Source organism: Hippoglossus stenolepis, chromosome 8 (genome assembly GCF_022539355.2).
Source record: "Hippoglossus stenolepis isolate QCI-W04-F060 chromosome 8, HSTE1.2, whole genome shotgun sequence".
Classification (NCBI taxonomy): domain Eukaryota; kingdom Metazoa; phylum Chordata; class Actinopteri; order Pleuronectiformes; family Pleuronectidae; genus Hippoglossus; species Hippoglossus stenolepis.
Window position 1 is genome coordinate 11,589,983 of NC_061490.1, and position 21,406 is coordinate 11,611,388.

At 40.6% G+C, this 21,406-nt stretch overlaps 2 protein-coding genes and 1 long non-coding RNA gene across 9 annotated transcripts in view; 1 reads left to right on the top strand and 2 right to left on the bottom strand.

The window, feature by feature from the left end:
• LOC118113331 (protein MTSS 1) overlaps positions 1–9,143 on the bottom strand; it is a 50,857-nt gene extending 41,714 nt beyond the window's left edge. For all 7 annotated transcript variants that reach the window (XM_035162919.2, XM_035162921.2, XM_035162914.2 and 4 more), the window contains exons 1-3: positions 8,610–9,143; positions 6,167–6,228; positions 519–592 (exon numbers count right to left, since the gene is read on the bottom strand). In XM_035162919.2, the coding sequence (XP_035018810.2) occupies positions 519–592; positions 6,167–6,228; positions 8,610–8,681 (208 nt within the window). In that variant the 5' untranslated portion in view covers positions 8,682–9,143. The remainder of the gene's footprint in view (positions 1–518; positions 593–6,166; positions 6,229–8,609) is intronic.
• On the top strand, positions 98–17,751 carry LOC118113333. Its single transcript, XR_004697320.2, has 3 exons — positions 98–320; positions 1,649–1,727; positions 16,651–17,751. It is a non-coding gene; the product is annotated as an uncharacterized LOC118113333 (long non-coding RNA).
• mal2 (mal, T cell differentiation protein 2) lies at positions 11,313–19,470 on the bottom strand. The gene is made up of 4 exons (XM_035162922.2): positions 19,147–19,470; positions 16,656–16,826; positions 14,517–14,705; positions 11,313–12,569 (listed from the first exon to the last, which is right to left on the bottom strand). The coding sequence occupies exons 1-4, from the start codon at positions 19,264–19,266 to the stop codon at positions 12,498–12,500; spliced, it is 552 nt and encodes a 183-aa protein (XP_035018813.2). The 5' UTR covers positions 19,267–19,470; the 3' UTR covers positions 11,313–12,497.
• Between the last annotated feature and the right edge of the window lie 1,936 nt (positions 19,471–21,406).

Genomic DNA, 21,406 nt, shown 5'->3' on the forward strand with positions numbered 1-21,406 from the left:
AGTTCCTATTAATAGTATGGAGCAAGGCTGGAGGTGTCAAAGCTAGAGAGAGATGAAATCTCTCACTCTCCCTCTCATCCCTTCTCACACACACACACAGAGAGTTGAAGCAGACACTACTGGAGAGCCCAGATGTAGCAGAGGTGCTGTATAGGTGGGGGGTGGGGGAGCAGAAAGCAGAGGGAAATAGGGGTAGAGGTCGAAGACAAAGCCAGCAGCAGAGCTTCAAACAGCACACTGACGGATTTACTACCCATACGATAAAGCAAACAACCCACAGAGCTTCTCAGCACGGTGGGGTGAAAGACTGGACTTGCAAGGTAGAGCTACACAGACAAACACACTGACACATAGGTGCCCAGACTCACACACCCTTAAACACTGAGTTAACTGGTTCAACCCTGTCAGCACACTGCGACAACAGGGTCTATCAAGTATGAGTCCTGATTCCTTTAAGACATGAAGTATAGCTAGAGAAAGGAACTGTCAGTCCTCTACGTCTGGTTGCATGTTCCTACCTCGTGAGTTGGTAGCGAGGTCGGCCACTTTCTGGAAGGCGTCCAGGAAGACAGCCACGGCAACCGCTGTCGCTCTAGGAGATCAGACGAAGAAAAGGATTTAGTTAAAAAAAAAAAATCAGACTTTACAGATATGAAATACAGACAAATAACTTATTTTATAACAATATAGACTGTACACACAAAGGCAAAGATCCCAGTGTAATACTCTTAAAGGAAGCAGGACTAGATAGTCAAAGGATAAATAAATGCACACACATGGTATCATAGGTCACCTTTGGGGATTTTAGATGTAAAAATAAATTTCCTGAAGACTTACTTCAACTTAAACCACTGTCCCAAAAATTAGCCTATTTGCAATTGGAGACACAGTTTTTGTCCAGACTTGGACAAACTCTCCCAAAGGGCTGAAATTTGTCCCAGAAAGTGACCTATGACAGAGACACACGCACATACACATGTGGTGCGAGCTTAACAACTGCAATAATTTCATACAATGTTGGCAGGAAGAGACATAAATGGATTAAGATGAAGAAAACATCATATCGGGGTTTTCCTCTTTAAAAAACATCTCGCACATGTATGCACAAACAGTATGTGCATGTTCATTGGAAGATAAAATTAAGTATGATGTGTGTATACATTAACTGTGTGTGTGTGTGTGTGTGTGTGTGTGTGTGTGTGTGTGTGTGTGTGTGTGTGTGTGTGTGTGTGTGTGTGTGTGTGTGTGTGTGTGTGAAAACTTGAGCGTGCCCTGCTGTGTGAGGAATGTCTATGTGATTACTTGGAGTCTGCTGGAATCTGTGCGGCTCAGCAGCTCTTGAGCTGAGTTTGCCACACTAACACTTTACAGGTCAATGAAATGATCGATGTGGGATGCACCTTGTTCAGATCCAAAATGGAGCAGGGGCCTGTGGCACATTTGCAACTCATACCTGGTTATCTACCATCTTGCACGGTCTGCCAAGAAAAATGGCAGTATAAAACACTGCATACACAGGAAACTGAGGAGAGGACGAAATAAGATTGGTGTAAGATTACTTTCTGTTTCAGTCATCACAGACACCATTTTAGTGGTATCCCAACTGATTGCCTGTCTGGCCTCCTGACTGACCAGTGACTTTTTCTAGCTGGCGGCAGGCTGTCCCAGTGGAGGGAACATAAGGTGTGGCGTCTACTTCAGATACAACACACCTCTTAGGATCACAGGTATGGAGATGAAAGACACTTGGTATGTGTGTGTGTGGGCATGTGCATGTGCATGTGTGTGATATCGGATCTCCTCGGCAGAGACAAGACTATCTATCAGTCGTGAATGCGACACAAAGAAACACAACTGTCTGCACATTTTCCAAGGCATGTTGAACCACAAAAGCTTGTTTGTTCTAAATCCAAGTACCTTAATGTGAAAACACTTGTTATCTTCCATGGGCCAAAAGAAAAGCTTCAAACCCCAAGCTGGGAATTTCCATAAACACTCAAGACAGATACCCTTCACAACTGGGCAAACCACGAGCTGAATATTGGAAGGGGGTGACTCAAGTTTGACTTGCAGATGGAGTCACAGTGTTTTTAATGTAAAGTGTACAGTGTGTGTTTTACCTTGAAGGTAAAAACAGTAACACATCGGTAATAGTGTGGTAAGTAAACAAATTTGACATGCCAAGGTCCGACATCAAAATACGATGGAGTGCTCTTTTCTGTGTTTCCAATGAATTATCCAGAATGTGGCATGGTCACACATATGTGAATGTAGCAGTCGTGAACCTTTGCCTCCCGTTCACTTCCAGTCTATGCAAGCGAGGGGGAAGTGGCAAAGCAAATCCATAGCGTGGCTTCGTGTGGAGTTCAAGTTTGGTGCACTTTCGCATTTGTTTGAACATGCCTTATGTGTAGCTGTCACTCGGAAGCTATTACGCATGAGTATCCTTCGTGCGCGTACATGTGCACCCTTGCGTCAGCCACAGATTCAATTTAATTCTCTGGGAAACGCTGCTTTTAATCCATGACTTTTGTGATTAATCTAAACTAAAGCTGAGTTACAAATTTTTTTTAAATCTCAACTGTCTCAAGACTCTCAAGTTGTCAGCCTTTTCATCAATTTACAGTTGATCTAAACTAAGTTATATGCCTTAACATTCGTCTACATTAAAAGCGTTTTCCAAGTTTTAGCTTCCAGTCAATGATGCAACAATCATTTCCTTTATCCATAATCAAACTCAATGTAGTATTGGCTAGTAAATGGTGTGTTGTTGTAGAGCTGACCAGAAGATCCCTGGGTGTGTCCTGCGAGTGGAAAAAGAAACATACGCAAAGGCTCACACACAGATTCCTTTCTATTTCCAGCCCAGTGTGGGCACCAGAGGAACCTCCGGCTGATATCTGCCTCCACTAATTTATAACATGTACACGTTGGTCCATGGATCATACTTTACAAGTACTCACAGCAAAGTCCTGTTCAGTCAAGTTTAACGCATTAATTCAAAACAGGTTTTTAGCGTGGAAGTGGTTTGAACCCAAGCCTGCTTTCAATATCAGAGGCACCAGTGCACTGAAGTACAGTGAGCAGTGGTTTACAACTACTAGTAATGATCCTCCGCTGTAATGTGTTCCATGCTTTTACGAGACAAACCCTAAAATATTAAACTGGAGTATTCATTCACTACACTTTCATGCACACTAAACAGAAAGGGAATAGTCACAGTTTTACACTCCACAAAGAATTGTTTGAGGAAAGAAAAATGTTTTCTTGCTCAATTGACAGTGGAATCTGGGAACTTCTCATGTTTTATTTTAAGATGTGACAGCGAGCCAGAAAGTCTTAGACTTCTGTTTGAAAGGGGCATCGCTGCCAAAAGCTGCTACAAGTTTAACGGACAACACAGTACTTCAAAAATGACCGGACTTCAACCATCGGCCTTAAAACGCCCCCGTCCTGGATTCAAGACAAACGACCAAGTCATAGACCCTCGTGTCGAAGAGCGGCGTGCTCTTTCTGACAATGATGCATTCTATTCTTACTTCAACAGAAACTAGAATGTAACTCTACTTTACGTGAATCATAGAAAGAGATTGTGTTTGACCCCACTTGCTTCAGGTAACACATACCAAGACTCGTGACTCATGAGATAGTACTCAATCAACCAGTCTATCTGTATGACTCTGATGTCACTCTACTGTCTGAACACTATCAGCCTCCTTCCTGAGACCAAATTACTTTTGTAACCATACAGTTACTCAGCTGAATTTCATATATTTGGGGTGGTCTTTTCTCCACAAACTGAGATCGAACCCAGGAGGAGGGAGGCCTGGAAGTAAGTCTTGCTCTGGCACAGCTGCATCAACCATGACCCACCAAACAGACCAAACACTGACAAGTTAAAAGAGGACTGTGATTATAAATCAGCCAGTCCATATTCCACCCAGCCCACTTTCTTCAAAGCTCTTCTGTGTGCATACATGTATAAGACCGTATACGACATGTGTGTGATGGCTGTTTAAAACCAGAAGACCATATTTGGACCAAAAGAAAAATGACAGAATTGCCCCAACACTGTAATTGGTTGATTTCCGAGTTGCTTTGTGAGAGGGGAGCAGAGGGGCTAAATTACAGAGTAGTCGGCCTCAGGACGTCATTACACAAACAGACATATGCTGCTTCCACTGCTGGCTAGTCACTTATCGAGGCCAGGGAGGGAAGGTGGGTGTGTTTGTGTTTTACTGTGTGTGTGTGCCCCTCTATGCAGTCAAGTCCCCAGCCAGATTACAGTGGTCGTTGGGTGGGGGGTTAGGCTGCAGTCAAAAGGGCTAGTTTGGCCACATTTGAGAGCAGCTTTAAAGCAGACAAAAAGTCTTATTTGTAGGTCACCGTAAGCAAGCCCACACTTATTAGTGCTTCAGCACCAAGGGCATCGTTACAGCCATACGCCACAACCACTGCAGCCTGGAGCAGGGCGTAGGCCAAGTTTAATCATAGTGTAATGCTTAAACATTGGTTGTCTTTCTATGAATGGCACTCAACTCAATCTGTTAGGGAGGAATTGATCTTTTCTGGGACAATTGTTTTATTAGTTTGAATAACAGAATCAAGCTGCTTTCAGACATTTTCCTGAAATATTCCGAAGCGGCTGTATTTGAGAATGCAAATGTCCAAACATTTCCTGGAACTTTTGCGGCCAGGCCCCTAGTGAAATGTCCAAATGAGCCCATGTGAGAATACAGCAGGAAAATTTCCAGTGAGCGAGTGGGGTTGTTGATCCCAAGGGGAAGACTACAAATATCTCAGGATGAAAAAGAGGAATCATACATGTATAAGACGGCAACAAATATGTCAAATTAAGTCTTAAGACTTAAGAAAAAATGTTTCCACTGCATTTTCATCATCAAGCAGCCACTAACCTACTATGACTGCATAAAACCATCTCACTGACATTGTAGGTTCAACTCACCTTCTCACCAGCACAATAACCGATACAATTGTTCTTTCATCATTGCCCTGGTGTCCAGACACACAGGCATCCTACTGATAAACAGCCAGTCATTAGCAACAAGGCCACATACACTCCCCTGAGCTTTAGCATGGCAAGGTCACATATTTAACCCCAGAATGATGGGGACACTTGAATAACATATCACCAGTAATCAGGCTTAATACTGAGAAAATGGAAGAGTGGGACACTGAGTGGCCCCTGGAAAGTATTGCTTAATCCCAGAGCCTTTATACAACTGTCAGTCTTAGTCTGTCTGTGGACACGTGGACACTTAAATGGCTAGAGAACTGCCATGCATTGTTAATCAAAGAGTAATTTAGACCACAGGATATCCGTATTTACTGTACTTGCTGGACAATGAGCTATTATTTCAGCTGTCATAAGTTGTTTGTCACATGACACGTGGCCACTTAAAACCAACTAGCAAAGGTGGCTGGGACTGGCATGCATTGTTAGCACAAGACTTGGAATGACTCTGGCAGGAGGTGTGTAAATTTACAGCATTGGAAAGACAAATTAAATCAGGCTTAAAGAAGACTAAATGGGGGAGGAGGACAGATATTGAACTCTGGAGACTATTATTAAGACATTGGGCTTTTATGTGAACTGTCAGTGCTCGTTAGTCTCAGGACACGTGGCCATTTAAAATTTTCCCGGAGAACAATTGACACATATGTAAAAGCCAGGAAAATGAGATTTTTCAGTGTATGAGGACGTCAACATGGATGTTATGCAATCGCACTGATATTTCCCCTCGCCAGGTTAATACTCTAAATACTGTTTTACACCACAGTTTGTGTGTATCTGTAGTGATGTTTACATCAAAATTGTGTGAACATTTTCACAAATTAATCTACATTTCCATGTATTATACTAACAGATTGTGGCAAGGTGCCATTCAACAATTGGAGAAGAAGGTGGTGCTGTGTTATGAAATAAATATAAAAGCCCTAGTCAAAACCCAAACAAACCAACAAAACAAAGAAAAACAGGACAATGTGTTGGAAATATGGCATTTTTCCTCATCGCTCCCTGGAAGAGCTAAATTAATACGAGAAAATGTTGATATCTCCTCTTTTTAACTGTAATTATTGTAGTTTGTGTTATCAATAAAAACCCACAGAAATGGGTTGTACGTGCTTACAGACACACTCTCACCTGAGCTGCGACTGCAGTTTGCCGGCCTTGGAGATAAAGTCCTCCCAAATAGGATAGCTGCTCTGTGGGGACAAACAAGAGTGACACAATCATCAGGACAGATTTCAGAATTCTCACTGTTACACAACAGTTCAACCAACCTGAGGCCATACTGATGCCTCACCTTACCTGCAGGGCTAAACAGAGCTAACCAAGCCTAACACTTCTCCACACATGTAACCCTATGTCACCTCCAAAAATATGTTTTTCCATATTGTAGCCAGTGAACCTGAGGGAAGCTCAGAATTTACGATACAGGATGAAAATTAGTCCAGCAGGATTTTAACAGTAATTCTAAATACAGAGTAAGATCATAAATTATTTCAGAACCTTTCCAAAAATCTGGTTCTCTACTTTGTTTAACTTATTTTATTAATATATTATCTATTGATGGGGGAAAAAACATCAGCACCATGTCCTGCATGTGTTAGGTTGTAAAATGGGTCACAGGCCTCTTTTGGAAAGATCCCTCCACAACAAGGGCACTAATAGTATGGTATAATGAGCCTGGTTCCCAATGGGACTCTAAATTTACCAAATTCAGGTCCTTGGCTGGAAATAGTAGAAAAGAGCTTTTTTTAATGCAAAAACCGACCTGAAGAACAAGTGGCCTAATGCGCCGACAAGAGGAGGCTAACACGGTAGTAGGACCACACACGATAGAGTGATGAATATAGCATGAGCACGTTTGTCACTGATGTGCTACTACTGTCGAGGGCCCGAGGAATGTCATGTAATGCTGTCAAACATTACACCCAACAGCCATCTTTCTATGTACAGTCTCTCTTTGTGTCTCCATTGCATCACTTTTATTCCTTTTGTAACCTCCACCAAGAAGGTTATGTTTTCATCTGCCATTTGTTGGTGGCATTTGTTGGTGTCTGACAAGACAGAATGCAGTATGGGTCAGGGAAGAACCCATTAAATTTTGATGAGGCTCTAGATCAGGGGATGGATCCAATAATTCAATTTTACGATTTCTTTAACATTGAGAAATAGGGTGTTTTATTTTATTGTCTTGACATTTTCACTGATTTCTCAAGGAATAATATATCGATCTTGATGAAAGAAAAATCTGGCATATTTAGGGGACTGATATGTATGAGTGTGGCAAATTTGGTGCAGCTTGATTGAATGCCTTCTGCCTTCTCTCTCGTCCTTGCCTCTGCTCGCCATCTGATTTTCAATCTATCTATCTGTCTGTCTGTCTGTCTGTCTGTCTGTCTGCATCTATCCGCTCTACCTGCTTCAGTGCAGATAACAAAAACTCTAGCACCTTGGCCGAGGATCTGTCACTGCATTCCTCTCTCTTGCTCATAGATACAGTTCAAATTCTTAAGCTCAAGGGAAATGTGAGTGCCAAACCCCATCTGACGTAAAGAGCCCGACCAAGATTTGAATGCCTTATGTAAAGACAAGGCAAATGACGCTGTGCATTTGCATGTGCTCACTGGTGTCCTCTGTCAGCATAGTTACCTGACAGTTCAGAAATAGGGAGAGAGGCCCTGTGAGCCACCTGCAGTACAGTCAAGTGAGACATGGCTTAGAGAGAAGTGCTGACTGTCTGGGCAGTATTCATAACAAACCTTCTGACTCCAGCGAGACCTGATGGCTGGCCATTTGACCCTGCACATGTCAGAGCCTTCAGAGCCTGTTGGTAGTTTTCTACCCTGGCAGCTACATTCCCTGGATTCCTTTGGCAGCTGGGAGATCTGCTAATTGTCTCATCGGCCAAGCTCCGTCAGAAAATAGTAAAAAAAAAAAGGTTGGTGCCCCCATTTGTTGTGACTGGTGATTTCCCTTATTTAGGCTTTATCGAGCAGCATCCTATTCATACTGGAGCAAGTGACGCATGTGTTTACGGGTAAAAATGGAGCATGGTGCAGTCAAGTATGATAAAAGAGCAACTAGAACTAAATAAAAAAAACAATGTACTTATTCATTTATTTACTTGTCTGTTTATTTACCTGTTTTTTTTTTTCGAGTAGAGCACATACTTGGAATATGTATGTAAACAAGCTTGTTGTTAAAAATAAAAATGAGAACAAATCCAAGGTTAATGTATATTAGGACCAGAAACACTATAATAGCTGTTATTAGCAAAAGAAAATAGGAGAAAGTTGCCTAAATTTACTCAAATTAACTGCATTTTTTCAACTTTTAAACCTAAATTAAAAAGGTTAATGTGGCACCTATCTAAATTTAGAAGTTTAAGTTAGTTTACTTAAGTTAAATGACTCGCTAAAGTTAAAGTTAAACTAACTAACACGGTTCTTGTTGAGTTTCCTGTTGAGGTGAATCCAAACCTACACCAGGCTCACGTTAACCAGTTAACTCGCCCGGGTAGTTAGCCGTTGGTTGAGACTCGGGTAAAACAAACCAGCAGAGAGTTAACCAGTCTTACTTTCATGTCTGCGATGACCGTCTGGAAGAGTCCCCCGAGCGCGCTGCACTCCTTCTCGATCACAGCCTCCATTTTCAGGACCAGCTCCGGCGGTCCGTCCCGACTCGGTGAGCCGCCTTCAGTTCGCCCCCTCCGGGAAAAACACTCAGAAAAACTGACCCCAGGGAGAAAGAAAAAAACTAAAGAACAAACACGTAGAAAACCCGTGTGGCGTGGTTTGTGTTGTCCGGACAATGGAGAACAACTTCTTTATCTGAGAGAAGCACCAGCTCGGTTCTGCTCCGCTCACTCCTTCCAGTCAACAGACCGGACGAGAGGAGAGATTTAAACCCCGCTCTCCGCTCCGCTCCGCCCGGGTCAGAGCCATGTCGGCACCGCGAGGACGAGTCTGGCTCTTCCGCTGTTTACTGCTGCAAACTAAAGTAGAAACAATCCAACGGTGCTCGGCTGGTCTGGTTGTCCCGTGTGTTGACAGGTAAATACCGACAGTGTTAGTGCCGCCGATCCGCCCGCTCCACAGGCTCCACACCGAAACACGCGTCAAGCCACAGGGACGGAGACAATGAAGCACACTTCCGGTTAGGATTTTACAACAAAATAAAATGTCTGCTAAATGAAGTTTTTATAAACACCCTGACAAGCCCAGTCCTTCTAAAATATTATCTTTCACACACTTTTGTTCTTGAAGTTTCAATTTCACTGAAGTTAATAACATTGTGTTACAAGTGTTATCAAAGCAATGTACCATTAATACTAAATAAAACATCAGACTGATTCAAAGCTATATAAGTACGTGTTTTTATTACTTGAATGCAATACAAATCAAACATGGAAAACAATTTGTACTCATAAAAAAATATATATATATATATACTATATTATTTTATTATAAAGCTTACAGTACTTCCGGTGTGAGAGTGTTCTACTTGAATCCCTGATGTTGCCAGATGTGGAGGGAAATTAAAGTAAAGCGCGTGCACGAGTCTCTCTGTGCTTTTCATTTTGTTGCATTTTATAAGAAAACAAATGAAAATGTGAAATAGTCAAAACAAATTCTTCCAAAACTCACATTCTGTGAGCTCTACTGACTCATCAGTTTACAGGGTAAAAACACAATTTTATTATATTATCATTATAATAGTTTTTATTGTTGATGCTGATGTTTTGTTATTTATCTATAAACATTAGATAAATGCGGAAAACTGACGCAACCACGATAAGCAATTGTGGATAACGGAAGACATCTAGCGGTAGAAAGCAGAATTACAACATACAAAATCACCGCAGGGAGTACGAATGGAAAATTAAGATGCACTTTAATTTAATCCGAAATTCTAATTACAGGAGCAAATTTCGAATCAATCGTGTGGCATGCGTTATAAATATCATATCTGAGAATGACAGTTATAGATGTATAGGTTTGAATAGTACAAGCAACCTTTGTGTCAAGGCTATTTGCCTAAAAATAATTCTCAACACAAAAAATGTATTGTTTTGCACTTTACTATATCACATTACACATTAAATATAAGGCTCTGGTTCTATATGTTGAGTAGAAAGTAAATATATATACACATTCTTTACGAAGAATGAGCAGAAATAGCTTCAGCCCTTTTCCATTGTTGTGTTTCTGCAAGAACAGCTACATGCAGATAATAGCAAAGACACAATGTGTTTACGGTCAAGTCTGATTGAAAGTTTATTTTGTGGTATTTTATCACTGATGATTGCTCACTTACTACATTGTATTTTATTCACGTAGACGTTGTAATGCTGTATAGACACACATTTATCTGACAACTTAAAATACAAGCTGTATTATTGCTGTTTTGGTTTTAAACGTCTTAGATGTAGTAATGTGCTTGCCTCAGTGAATAGAACACATACTAATATGCAAATAAATATGCTTATAATGAAAATGTTGTCACTGAACTGATTTGATGCACGTACAGTGGACATTCCCTGGACTGTAGTTCAGTCTGGAAATACCTGAGGTTAAAAACACCTGCTATGGAGGCAAGTGCACGAGGTTGTGTTTAGAATGAGTCCATTTTCCAGAGAGGAGAAAAATAGCAAATCATCGGGACGCAAAGAAACAAGACTGGACTTCACTCTGTTTGTTGCCACTGGGTTCACTAAGCTAATCTATAAATTACTAATTGGCTGAGGCTTTGAGAGTAAATGAAAAATCTCAAAGGTATCAAAGTGCAAAGGCAATTTGTGGCGTAAACAGTGAGCTTTTAGTAACAAGGGGCTGACATGATTTATTATGCAATCCCAAGGAATTCTGGATAGGTGTAGCCAAGTTGCACACAGGGCTGGTGGAGTTCTGTTATATTTAGGATCTCTGCCCTGGTTTTTAAGTTTTGCAGGACATCCCTGTACCCTTGTGTTTGCTTCCATGAAGCCCCTGTTTGTGGGGTTTGAGAATTCCTGACTTTGGCGACTCTTAGTGGTGGCATCAAAAACTACACTGTGACAGGCAATCCAATTAACAATTCCTGTTATGAAACTTTTTTTTCTTCTTCAAAAACCTTTATTTCTGTAGCTCTACAATGCATTAAAAACAACACATGTCAAAATCACAGATTCTTCTTCTTTTAGAACAACTTTTTTAATTACTAATAACATGTTAATAGCCTTATGCTAACAAATGTACACAATAAATACATCTAATGAATCATGTTGAAATTAAGAAAGTTATTGATTTGGAAAATTTAATGATGTATCCATACAAATACAATAATGGTCAAACAGTAAAAACCTACTACTTAAAGCATATAAACAATCCACCGATCACTGTTATTTGAAATCTAGCAGGTGACAAAAGCATTTTTATTGATGCTCAGATTAGATTATTAGATTTTAGTAAAAAGCCTCAAAACAAATGAATCCAGACCTTGGTCGAGTTATATTTATCACTAAGTCACTAGAGTTAGTCACACACAGCACTCATTAAAGTTTAAACAGCAACAGATACTACATTGACTGAATAGCGCAATAGTTACAATTTGGTGAAAAATATTTATGCTGTATATACTGATAAAAGTTGACAAAAAGTGCTATTAACTAGTAATCAAACCTTTGCAATTCAAACATCAGATAAACTCACAGTTTAAATAATGGCCACATGTTTAATCTAGAGTGGGTCTGCGGCACTTTAGCACCAAAGTAACTGGAGGACAGTAAAAACAATCACTTTGCCTTTCAGGGTCTTTTCCATCAGGTCTTGTTGTGCATATCCTTTCAGCTGCATACACAGAACATAGACGGGTTTTTGTGGTCATGGCGATGGGAAATATCTCCTCCAGTGAGGATATGACTCAGGAAATGGGTCAATATCTGTATGATTAACAAAGCGGGTAAGAAAACAAAACCACAACTGTCAGAGGCGTCACTTGCATCTCGTAAAATGAGCCCGAATGAGCCTCAAAAGGCACAACGTTCCCAAACTTCCCACATAGATTTTCCTGGCAAAGCAGTGAAATCATCGGGTTAGCAGCAGAGGAATACAAATCATATGGTGCTAACTGGACAATAACTACTTTTCCTTTAACGTTGTTCTCAAAATACCTTCAACGCAGACTCAACCTACAGAGCTTGAAACCAAACCTCAGACGATTGGAATCCTGCGGGAATATTATTTTCCAGAAATCTTGACAGATGTTTTGACTGAGGCAGAATTCCTTTTCTCCACACTCTCCCTGTGTAGCTTTGACGCTGTGATCGCTCGCTGACAGGAGTTTCCCATCGGGAAATTATCGAGTTTGTACTCAAATAAAAGCTGTGTAGCAGTTGTTTTTTCTGGAGCTTTGGGTGGATGTTGTGATGTTTTATGCTGAAGTTACGCAGCGTTTGTAGAATTTGTTTACGTTGTTTTTTCCCAGGTTACACCATCCACCTCTTGAAGCCCATCACCATACTGCAGCCATAGCATAGGGTCACTATGAATGCAAATATCTGGAAAAAGAAGGAGGGAAAAGATCAGTCACAAGCTAAAATAATTTGTAAAGAATTAAACATAGAAAAACAAACTAACTAGAGGATTTTAAAATAGTCTAACCAGCTAATTTTTTAATTTTTTAATTTAGGAAGAAGCTTTAAAATAAACCACTGTATATTATTTGTCTTATCATTTTTTAGCTGTGCAAAATCTGCAAATAAATAATAATAATAAATTTAAATAAATACAAATGTCAAAATGTCCTGGAACACATGACCTCTTTAGAGTAGTGTTCCACCAATAGGAACCCTCCACTGAGGATGTCAATATAAAACTCCAGTATTTGGTATTTTTATTTATAGGTGGTAAAAAAAATATATTTATTTCTCAAAATAATAATCTGAACTTTTCTCTCGAGGGGACTGTTTCAAACCGTATCTCGACTTTGACAAACTCTCTAAAAACATTAGTGTAGCAAGGGAGTAACTAAAAAGAAGAATTTGCTCTTTTTCTTTTGACACTAACATTGTAGGTAACCTTCACATCTTAAGAGATGAAATGCACCGAGAGAGCGACATGTACTAACTGTTCATATACAGAACATGTTTCATTCCAAACTGGTCCAAAAACCACATTCTACAACTGATGAGCTCAAAACAGACTTGAGTATCAAACATGGGTCCAGTGACATACAACTAATAATTAATCTTAAAAAAACATAATTTATTATATGATAATAATTTCTTAAAATTATTTATTTGTATATCTATCATTTTTATGGCTCCACGCTGGCAGGAGGCACAGACGTCCATTGAGCTCAAGGAAGAACTGATTAGAAATTGGAGCACAAAGGTCAAAGGGCACGTTTTCTTTAGCCATAGCTCATGAATTCATATGATAATTAAAGCAAAATACACTTAAAATCTTGTATTAACTTCCTTCAAATTCTTCACTACATATAATATCCAAGCCTCAAAAGACAGGGATGTAAACTTCTATTTGTCAGGTCGGTGTTAGCACACAAGCACGAGGCAGTAAATGGTAGTAATAATACTGTTTTATGGTCTGACAGTTCTAACTGATACTAGTCTGGACACTGAACTCTACAACGTATCAAAAGATCCCTGCACAAGTTTAAACCCAAACAAAACCATAGCCAAAGTTTAATCAGCAGGGAGGTTAGTTTATACTTATAAATGTCCCAAATGTTTTTTTCCGACAGAGAAATATGTCATATTTAATTGTGCTTGAATTATTGTAAAGAAAGAAATCCTTAATAAAACCTTTCACAGGCACGTTTAAAGTATAAATTCTATTGCAACATGAGAATTGGTTCCACCTTTCAAATGCATTTCAGCAGAACAAATTTGGCGATATTCATTCAAGAGGCTTTCAGACATGCACTGAAGACAAATGTCCGGAAAATGTGAGTGAGTCCATGTGAGAATACAGCAGGAAAATTTGCGGAAAAATTCACAGCAAGCGAGTGGGCGTGTTGATGACGTTTCTAACACGCGACAGATGCTGAACTGGAAGAATAAAAATATCTGAGGATGAAAAAGGGGAACCATTCACATAGAAGACACAGATGAAAATGTCAACTTGGAAAGACAACGGGATTAGAGAGCTTTTGGTAATAAGGGCCGACGACGGTGTCAGGGTGCCGTGAACTTTTGTCTCTGCAGCCAAATTTACACGTCATATCCTGCCTCCTGCTTGATCCACCGAGGTGCCGCCCCTCGCCTGAATATTACAGAAATGTTCCTGTTGCGAACGCGTGTGATGCGGACAATCGCCTGCTGTGTTCTTCATATGGTAAAGACAAACTCCGACAAATGTCCGGACCCAATTTTCCAGACATTATCCCACAGTTCATGTCTTAAAAAAGCTCTAGGTAGTTCTGCAAGCGCAGTAAAACAACATGAATTAAAATGCTTTAATTCGAGGAGATGCACTGCACTCACCGTGGCTGCCACATTAATACCGTACTGCGTTTCATTCAGGACTGTCATTATGTTGCCTCGAGGGTTTGGAGAACACCAGCCACATTCAGTGCTGTTGATGTGGGCCTCTCCTCTTGCTGCTGTGGTCGCTGCCTCCAACACGAAGGCGGCGAAGTAGAACAGCAGAGCTATGAAATGGTAAAACACATCCTGAGAAACAGGAGAGAGGGATTAGAGGTAAATTACTACAAAATAAAGGTTTGTTTTCATGTTTCAGGTGTAAACACAGTGAAAGTTACGCTTTACTTCGATCCATTTTCTGGGAGTTGACCCAATATAATTCACTTATCTTTATTTAAAAAACTTTAACTGTTATTTCTGCATACTAATATGTCGAAATGTGAGAAATATTCTCCGTAGGTGGAATATCCTAAGGTTGCAAAGTTCAAATTTAAATTCTACTACTCAGGACAAAAGTGTGGGAAACTTTGTCATTTGAGAACCAAGAATGACAAATGTTATCCCACAGTGCAATTATCAGACAATGGCCGCCACCTGTACAATAGCACTCACACAACAAACCAGCTTATGTGACAGAGAATGGACCATTATGATAAACTCTTAAGCACCACATGGCAGATCCAACAAAAGAACACAAGAGAATTAAAAACGGTGAAACGGTTGAAGTGATTTGAAAATATGGGGTGAAAGGAATTAAAGGTAGAGAGGGAAGGAGAACGAGGGCCTGTCCGAGAGGAAAGACGGCCAGTGAGGGTTTGTGCGCTCCACTCTGTGAGCCAGGCGGGACTACACTCGGGCCTTTGTTGTGCTTCGGCGTGAGCTCATCATCCATGTCGCTCATTGTTCGGGCCGAAGACAAACAACCCCACACGCCTGCTTTCTCCAGGGAGCAGGGCCTGGAGCCTGAGGCCCGACTGGTTCTGTCTGAGAGGCCAGACTCAGACAGTCCTCTGCCATGACATAAACGCCATGACATAAAGGACAAGGGACAGCTTCTGAATTTCTTTTAATCGTGTTCATATATTATTAATTGGAGTTATGGCACAATTGGAAAATACCCTGCACAGCAATACTAAGAGACTGTCTTGTAATATTGTTTTCAGCCTTTTTTTAATTTTTACTCATTTTTAGCATTGCAAGTGATTAATTATCCACATGTTGGAATTAAATCTCTTTTACACTAACATTAGCAGGTATATGCAGGTTTTTGAAATGGCGGGTAAACCCACTAAAACAGGCGATTGACTCCTTTGCCAGAGGAGGTAGAATTTTCTTTTCCCCCCGTGGAGTCATGAACGGAAGCAGGAGACACTGTTATATCTTTTACTTCAGTCAGTCTTTCAAACTCAACCGCAACTGAACTATTTCTGCTGTCCTGCAGGTTTTGCATCTTGCATGACACAAAGAAAAGATACAAATTCTGTTGCACGTTGCTCGCAAGATGTTAAAAACTACAAGTACAGTAAAGTTCTTCAGACCAATGATTTGTTTGCATTTAACTAATTGAATCTGTCATAGTAACGTGTCTGAGGTCAGAACATTGTAAAAAGAAGACGCCAGCAGACTTTGATGGTTTAGATTTACGTTTTGATAAATTTCAGCATGAGGAAGTGCCCCAGCTTCACACGCAAGCATATTTTTCATGCACTAAAAGGAGTAATATATAAACATATAATAGTGATTGTTGAATGTCTAAAGAAAAAGCCTAAACCAGGCATCATACTGTATATTCATGGATGACATTAAGACACAAATAACCGAGCTGTCTAACGTCTAACATCCACAGAGTTCATGTTTGGTATGTAGACAGGTGATAGCACAAGTTGATCTGGAATTGATTGACTTGTAGTTTTGCCACTGAACCAGATCTCTAATGTTCATGCACCAAACAAGAGCTGCTGCCATAACAACACTATCAAACACTGACAGACATCTCAGATTTTACTGATGGGACTTTTTGCATTTTAGGTGCAATCTCTGTTTCACAGCGTTGTATGGAATGAGAGATCACCACTTTCTATAATTTGGTATTTTTACAAATCAAGGAGGAATAAAATCTATTCAATCAGTCACACAGGCAGACAGATAGTAAAGATTGACAAACTGGCAGACTGATCGGCTCCTTTATCTACAGCTCACCAAGAAGTTCCAGTCGGTGTTGATGCGGTCAGCCAGGCCGGTGACGAGGATCGCGAGGTAGACGGAGGAAAGGAAGAAGGTGGTGACGGAGACGAACATCACCCAGCCCTGCAGCAGAGGCACGGGCACGTTGGAGGAGGCCACCAGGATCCATACCAAACCCCCAAATAACTGGGGATAAAAAACAGAGACTCTCAGTGGTGACAGTGTGAGGTGTTAGTGTATATACTGGCAAACAGCTCTGCAATCTTCAAGACGGGAGGTTTCAAAAACACAGGATCCATTTGAATGTTCATGGTTTAGGGTTTCAGGCTTGTCAGCAGTTTATGATACATTTGGAAGACAAAGGTACGCGTGCTGGTACAATGTATTGTACTCAGGGATACACAACTTCCAATTATCTTCCAATTCCAATTCCGATTCCTATACCTCAGCTTAAAGGACAATTCGAGAATTTTCACGTTTTCCCCCCAGTCCTTCTGCAATAACCCACGTCTCATGAAACTTTAGTGTTAAGCAAAGACCCAGAATAACAATTTTGGTGGAAAAAAAACACTTTTAGTTGACATTTCATGGACAGTCGCAGTTGCCCCTTAAGATTTCATTGTAGCCGCTGCCACCGTGTCGCGGCTGCCGCTAGAGACGTTGAAAACTACCAGACTTCCACTTTAAGATATCTATGGATAGCTTTACTAGTGCTCTCTCTCTATTTCAATCTACACAAGTCATTGGGATCACTTTTACATGAAGTAACATGAGCCAGCTGCAGCCATTCAGATGCAATGCTACGAATGTAACTGGGAGCATTCGCACTTAATTTGACCCGCGATGCAGATTTAGTCATTTGTGAGGCCATGAGGATAAAATACAGTGTTGTGTTAGAGAATGCATGTCAGAGTAGCAAATGTTATCTTTGTGGTTTCCAAAAGGGCAAACATGAAGGTAACACAACTGATAAAAGCACTAAAGTGTCATTTTAATGCAGCTTTTTATGGAGCATATATTGTAGCTAATAAAAGGTGGAACATGTTGGAAAAGAGTTTTAGTATCTGGTACAACTCAGAGTTCAAATGACTGAAGTGTAAATACAAATAATTCAAGGTCTATGTATTTGTGTTTCCTTTTTATTCTTACATACATACATCTATTTTTTATTTCTGTGTCATGCCATTGCATTAAGCCCCATCCCTTCTAGGGATGCATTTGAAAAGACACTGAAATAATTTTCATATCGCTCCCAATGAAAGATATATGGACCTATGCAAAAAACTGAACTCTGAGATGAGATTAAAGCTAGCCATAGCTAACATGGCTATTGTTAGCCCAGCTTCTGCAGCCAGTCTGACTAATCGATAACAAAAATACAGAGCAAAGCACCCTACTTGTAGTGCCTTTGTCACAATTCATTAGTTGGACGAAATCATACACCGGGTAGAACTTATATTGGATATTGACCAGACATACGGATAGCATATTGTAAATGATTAACGAGAAACCTGTAGTCGTTTTCTAACCATATGATTGGCAAGTACCTCACAGTATTTTCTATCAATTATCTATCTTTAGATAGTCTGAGGTAATCATATCTTTTTCTATCCACTGGTGGCATATCAACCACCACCTTTCCATCTCGGCGTCACTTCTTTGTCATAAGAGTTTGATACCAACATCTCAGCAATCATTGCCAATTTTGTTTGTTTTTTAAATTATATATATCGGCCAGTGTATCAATATCGCACATTGTTTAACCTCAAACTTCCATACCAGTTGACCTCTTATAATAAGTTGAATAGTCATAAGCTTGGTACATGGTGGGTAGAAGTCACCTTGCAGGTCATGAAAGGACAATAAAGCTGATGCTCAAACCAGAAGTTATGAATGGAAGTCAATATCAATATGATGCAGGGAGATGATGCTCAGAACACATTCCACGGGACGATGTGGCCAAATATTATATTAAGATAAAATCATTTCATATGAATCGATATCGATAATTATCATGATAAATGATATTAGTGTTTCTTTTAATTTTGAGTGAAGGTTTCAGTTTCAACCCTTCGTCTTTTATGATATTCAGAGAAGGACAAACACTTTTTTTTACAAATCTGAGGTCGATCAATTATGTGCTTCCACAACACATAATACATATTGGACTCTAGTTGTATTGCTGTGGATGATATCCAGGTCATTATTGATATTGTAAAGGCCTGCAGGCACAGACAGGCGCTCGATCCGAGAGGCCACACACATGGCAACAACTCTTTAGCTTTGGTTGTCAAAAATAAACACTGAACTCAGCTGAAGCCAGTGAGCATCAGTGTTTTGTCAACACTTAGACTAAGAGTAAAAACCCTGATAGTCAGTGGCATATATGACACAACAGACACGATCAGGACGAGGCCATTAATTCATAATAAAGAAATAGTGACTACAGATAAACGTAAGAAAACAACCTTGCGGTTATATATGATTTTAAAAACAACATACTCACTATTTCTAAGCAGACCAGAGCTCCAGAGTAAGTCCTGAGTACTTCCAGTCCCAGGGGGAGAGAGATCGTCGGGGCAGGGTACGTGGTGGCAGCGGGGTTTGTGGCTGGTTGTTCCGACATCTCTTCTTCTCCTTCTTCTCCTCTGTGTGTCCCCCTCTCCTCTGCCTCTCACCCTGCGGCTCCCACACTCAACTCACTGCGCTACACAAAGGACGGGAGCAGCGGAGGGAAATTCCTCCGGAGTCATGTGTCCCCTGTCCTCCTCCTCCTCCTCCTCCTCCTCCTGCTGCACCTCCTCCTCCTCCTGCCGCCGCAGACAGGTCGGACAGGTGCAGGGGCCACTCCCTGGAAAACCTGCGCTGCGTTCACGGACCTCCGGGAAGCGCCCACGTCCGATATTCATGATGTTGAAAAGGGCATAAAGTCAACATGGGCCAAATGACTGAGGTGGTTTTCAGTGGTTGATGAAGATGCAGTGGTTTGAACTGAACCCACAATTTAAAATAGATTATAAGGTTGTTGTTTTTTCAAGATACTAACCCCTGGGCAAATGCTGGATTATATAGTCTCTATTCTAAGTGTAGACAGTAAGTATACATGTGAAAGGTTGTCAAGGTGAAGACAATAAAATGGGGATGAGTTATTATAAATAATGTAGAAGTAGAAGCAGGGGTGGATCCAGGGCTGGGGCCAGGGGGGCACTGTCCCCAGCTGAAATCTGATTGGTCCCTGAAGTGCACCTGTCCTGTCAATGGTCTTTTTTTTTAGTAGTCACTAATGCTACTAACAATAAATATGACAGTTTGTTAAGATTTTTTTTATTTTCTAGGGTCTATTTGTTCAATGATATGTAGCTTTGCTCAAAGCTATAGAACTAACAGGGAAGAGGGAATGACTTAGAAGTGCAACTTACTGAATCATAAAGTGTGCATAGATGTTTGACCCTCTGTGTAAATTGTGGCCCCTTCATGGCCCCTGATTTAGAAAAATACTGAGTAGAAGTTACTGCTTAAGATCGAAAGGGAGGCTAGGTACAGTATGTACAATACTATAGCTGGGCCTCTTTGTAAAAAGACATCAGGTCAACTTGGACCAAATTAATGAAGTGTTTGATGTTTATTCACTATGGAGGTAGTGGTTTAAACTGATATGATTTAATTTAAAGAAAATAACTACTATAACACTATAACAAATGTTCAATATAAGACCACAACCTTCATTAGGATAAAAATCGGTCTTTAATCCTAAAGGAAACAATAATCATGTGACATCTAACGTGATAATTATCAATATCGACAGATTCCTTTTCAATCCACTAATTTATCGTCCAGCCCCATACAACACCAATATCCATATGATAAAAAGATGCATTTCTCCATGTACTGACAAGTTGGTAATGGTTTCATGCTAAAAAACTTCCGTCAGCATTTGCTTTTATCGTGGCTAAGCATGTCATAAAGATCCTGAGGGTGTGTTTGTAATAATGAAAGGACAAAGACCTGCTCCTCCATTACGCTCTCCACACCCTACATGTGTGTTTTATTTTTTTATAACTATGCAGTCATTCCTTATTAATCACCATGTGTTCATCTTGCCCCTATTGTAAGTGAAGGCAGCAACACTCCACTTGACTCCCTCTGTGGGAGCCACCAGCAGAGAACACAGCTCAGGAGCACTGTAGTGAGAGGGCAAATCAAATAGCTGGAGTCACTGATTGCTGCAGGAAAAGAATCGAGGGCTGAGAAACAATGGTGTGTGTGTGTGTGTGTGTGTGTGTGTGTGTGTGTGTGTGTGTGTGTGTGTGTGTGTGTGTGTGATAATGGTTAACCTTCACGTTGCAGGAGCAGAGTTAAAGAGTACATATTAGTTTAAGGTCTATAGCAGAGGAGAGAGAGAGAGAGAGAGAGAGAGAGAGAGAGAGAGAGGAGAGAGAGAGAGAGAGAGAGAGAGAGAGAGGAGAACTGATTTCTAATAACTGATTCAGGAGCACTCGATGTGTTTGCAATGAAAAAGAGATCCGTTGTAATGGAGGGTTATTTTGTAGGGGTGTGTGTTGAGGAGGAGGAGGGGGGGGGTTGCAGTTCTTTAAAGAAACGGTGCAGTTGAACTGCGATATGCTGTTACATGAGTTGGTGAGAGCAGTTTTCTAAAAGCGAGTCACAGTTAATGTTTAGCCAGGAGTCGGTTTATGTGAAACAATGTTGACATAACCTCTGAAAGGACACCAGGCAGTTTAGGGTGGCTCACAGTCACAATCAAT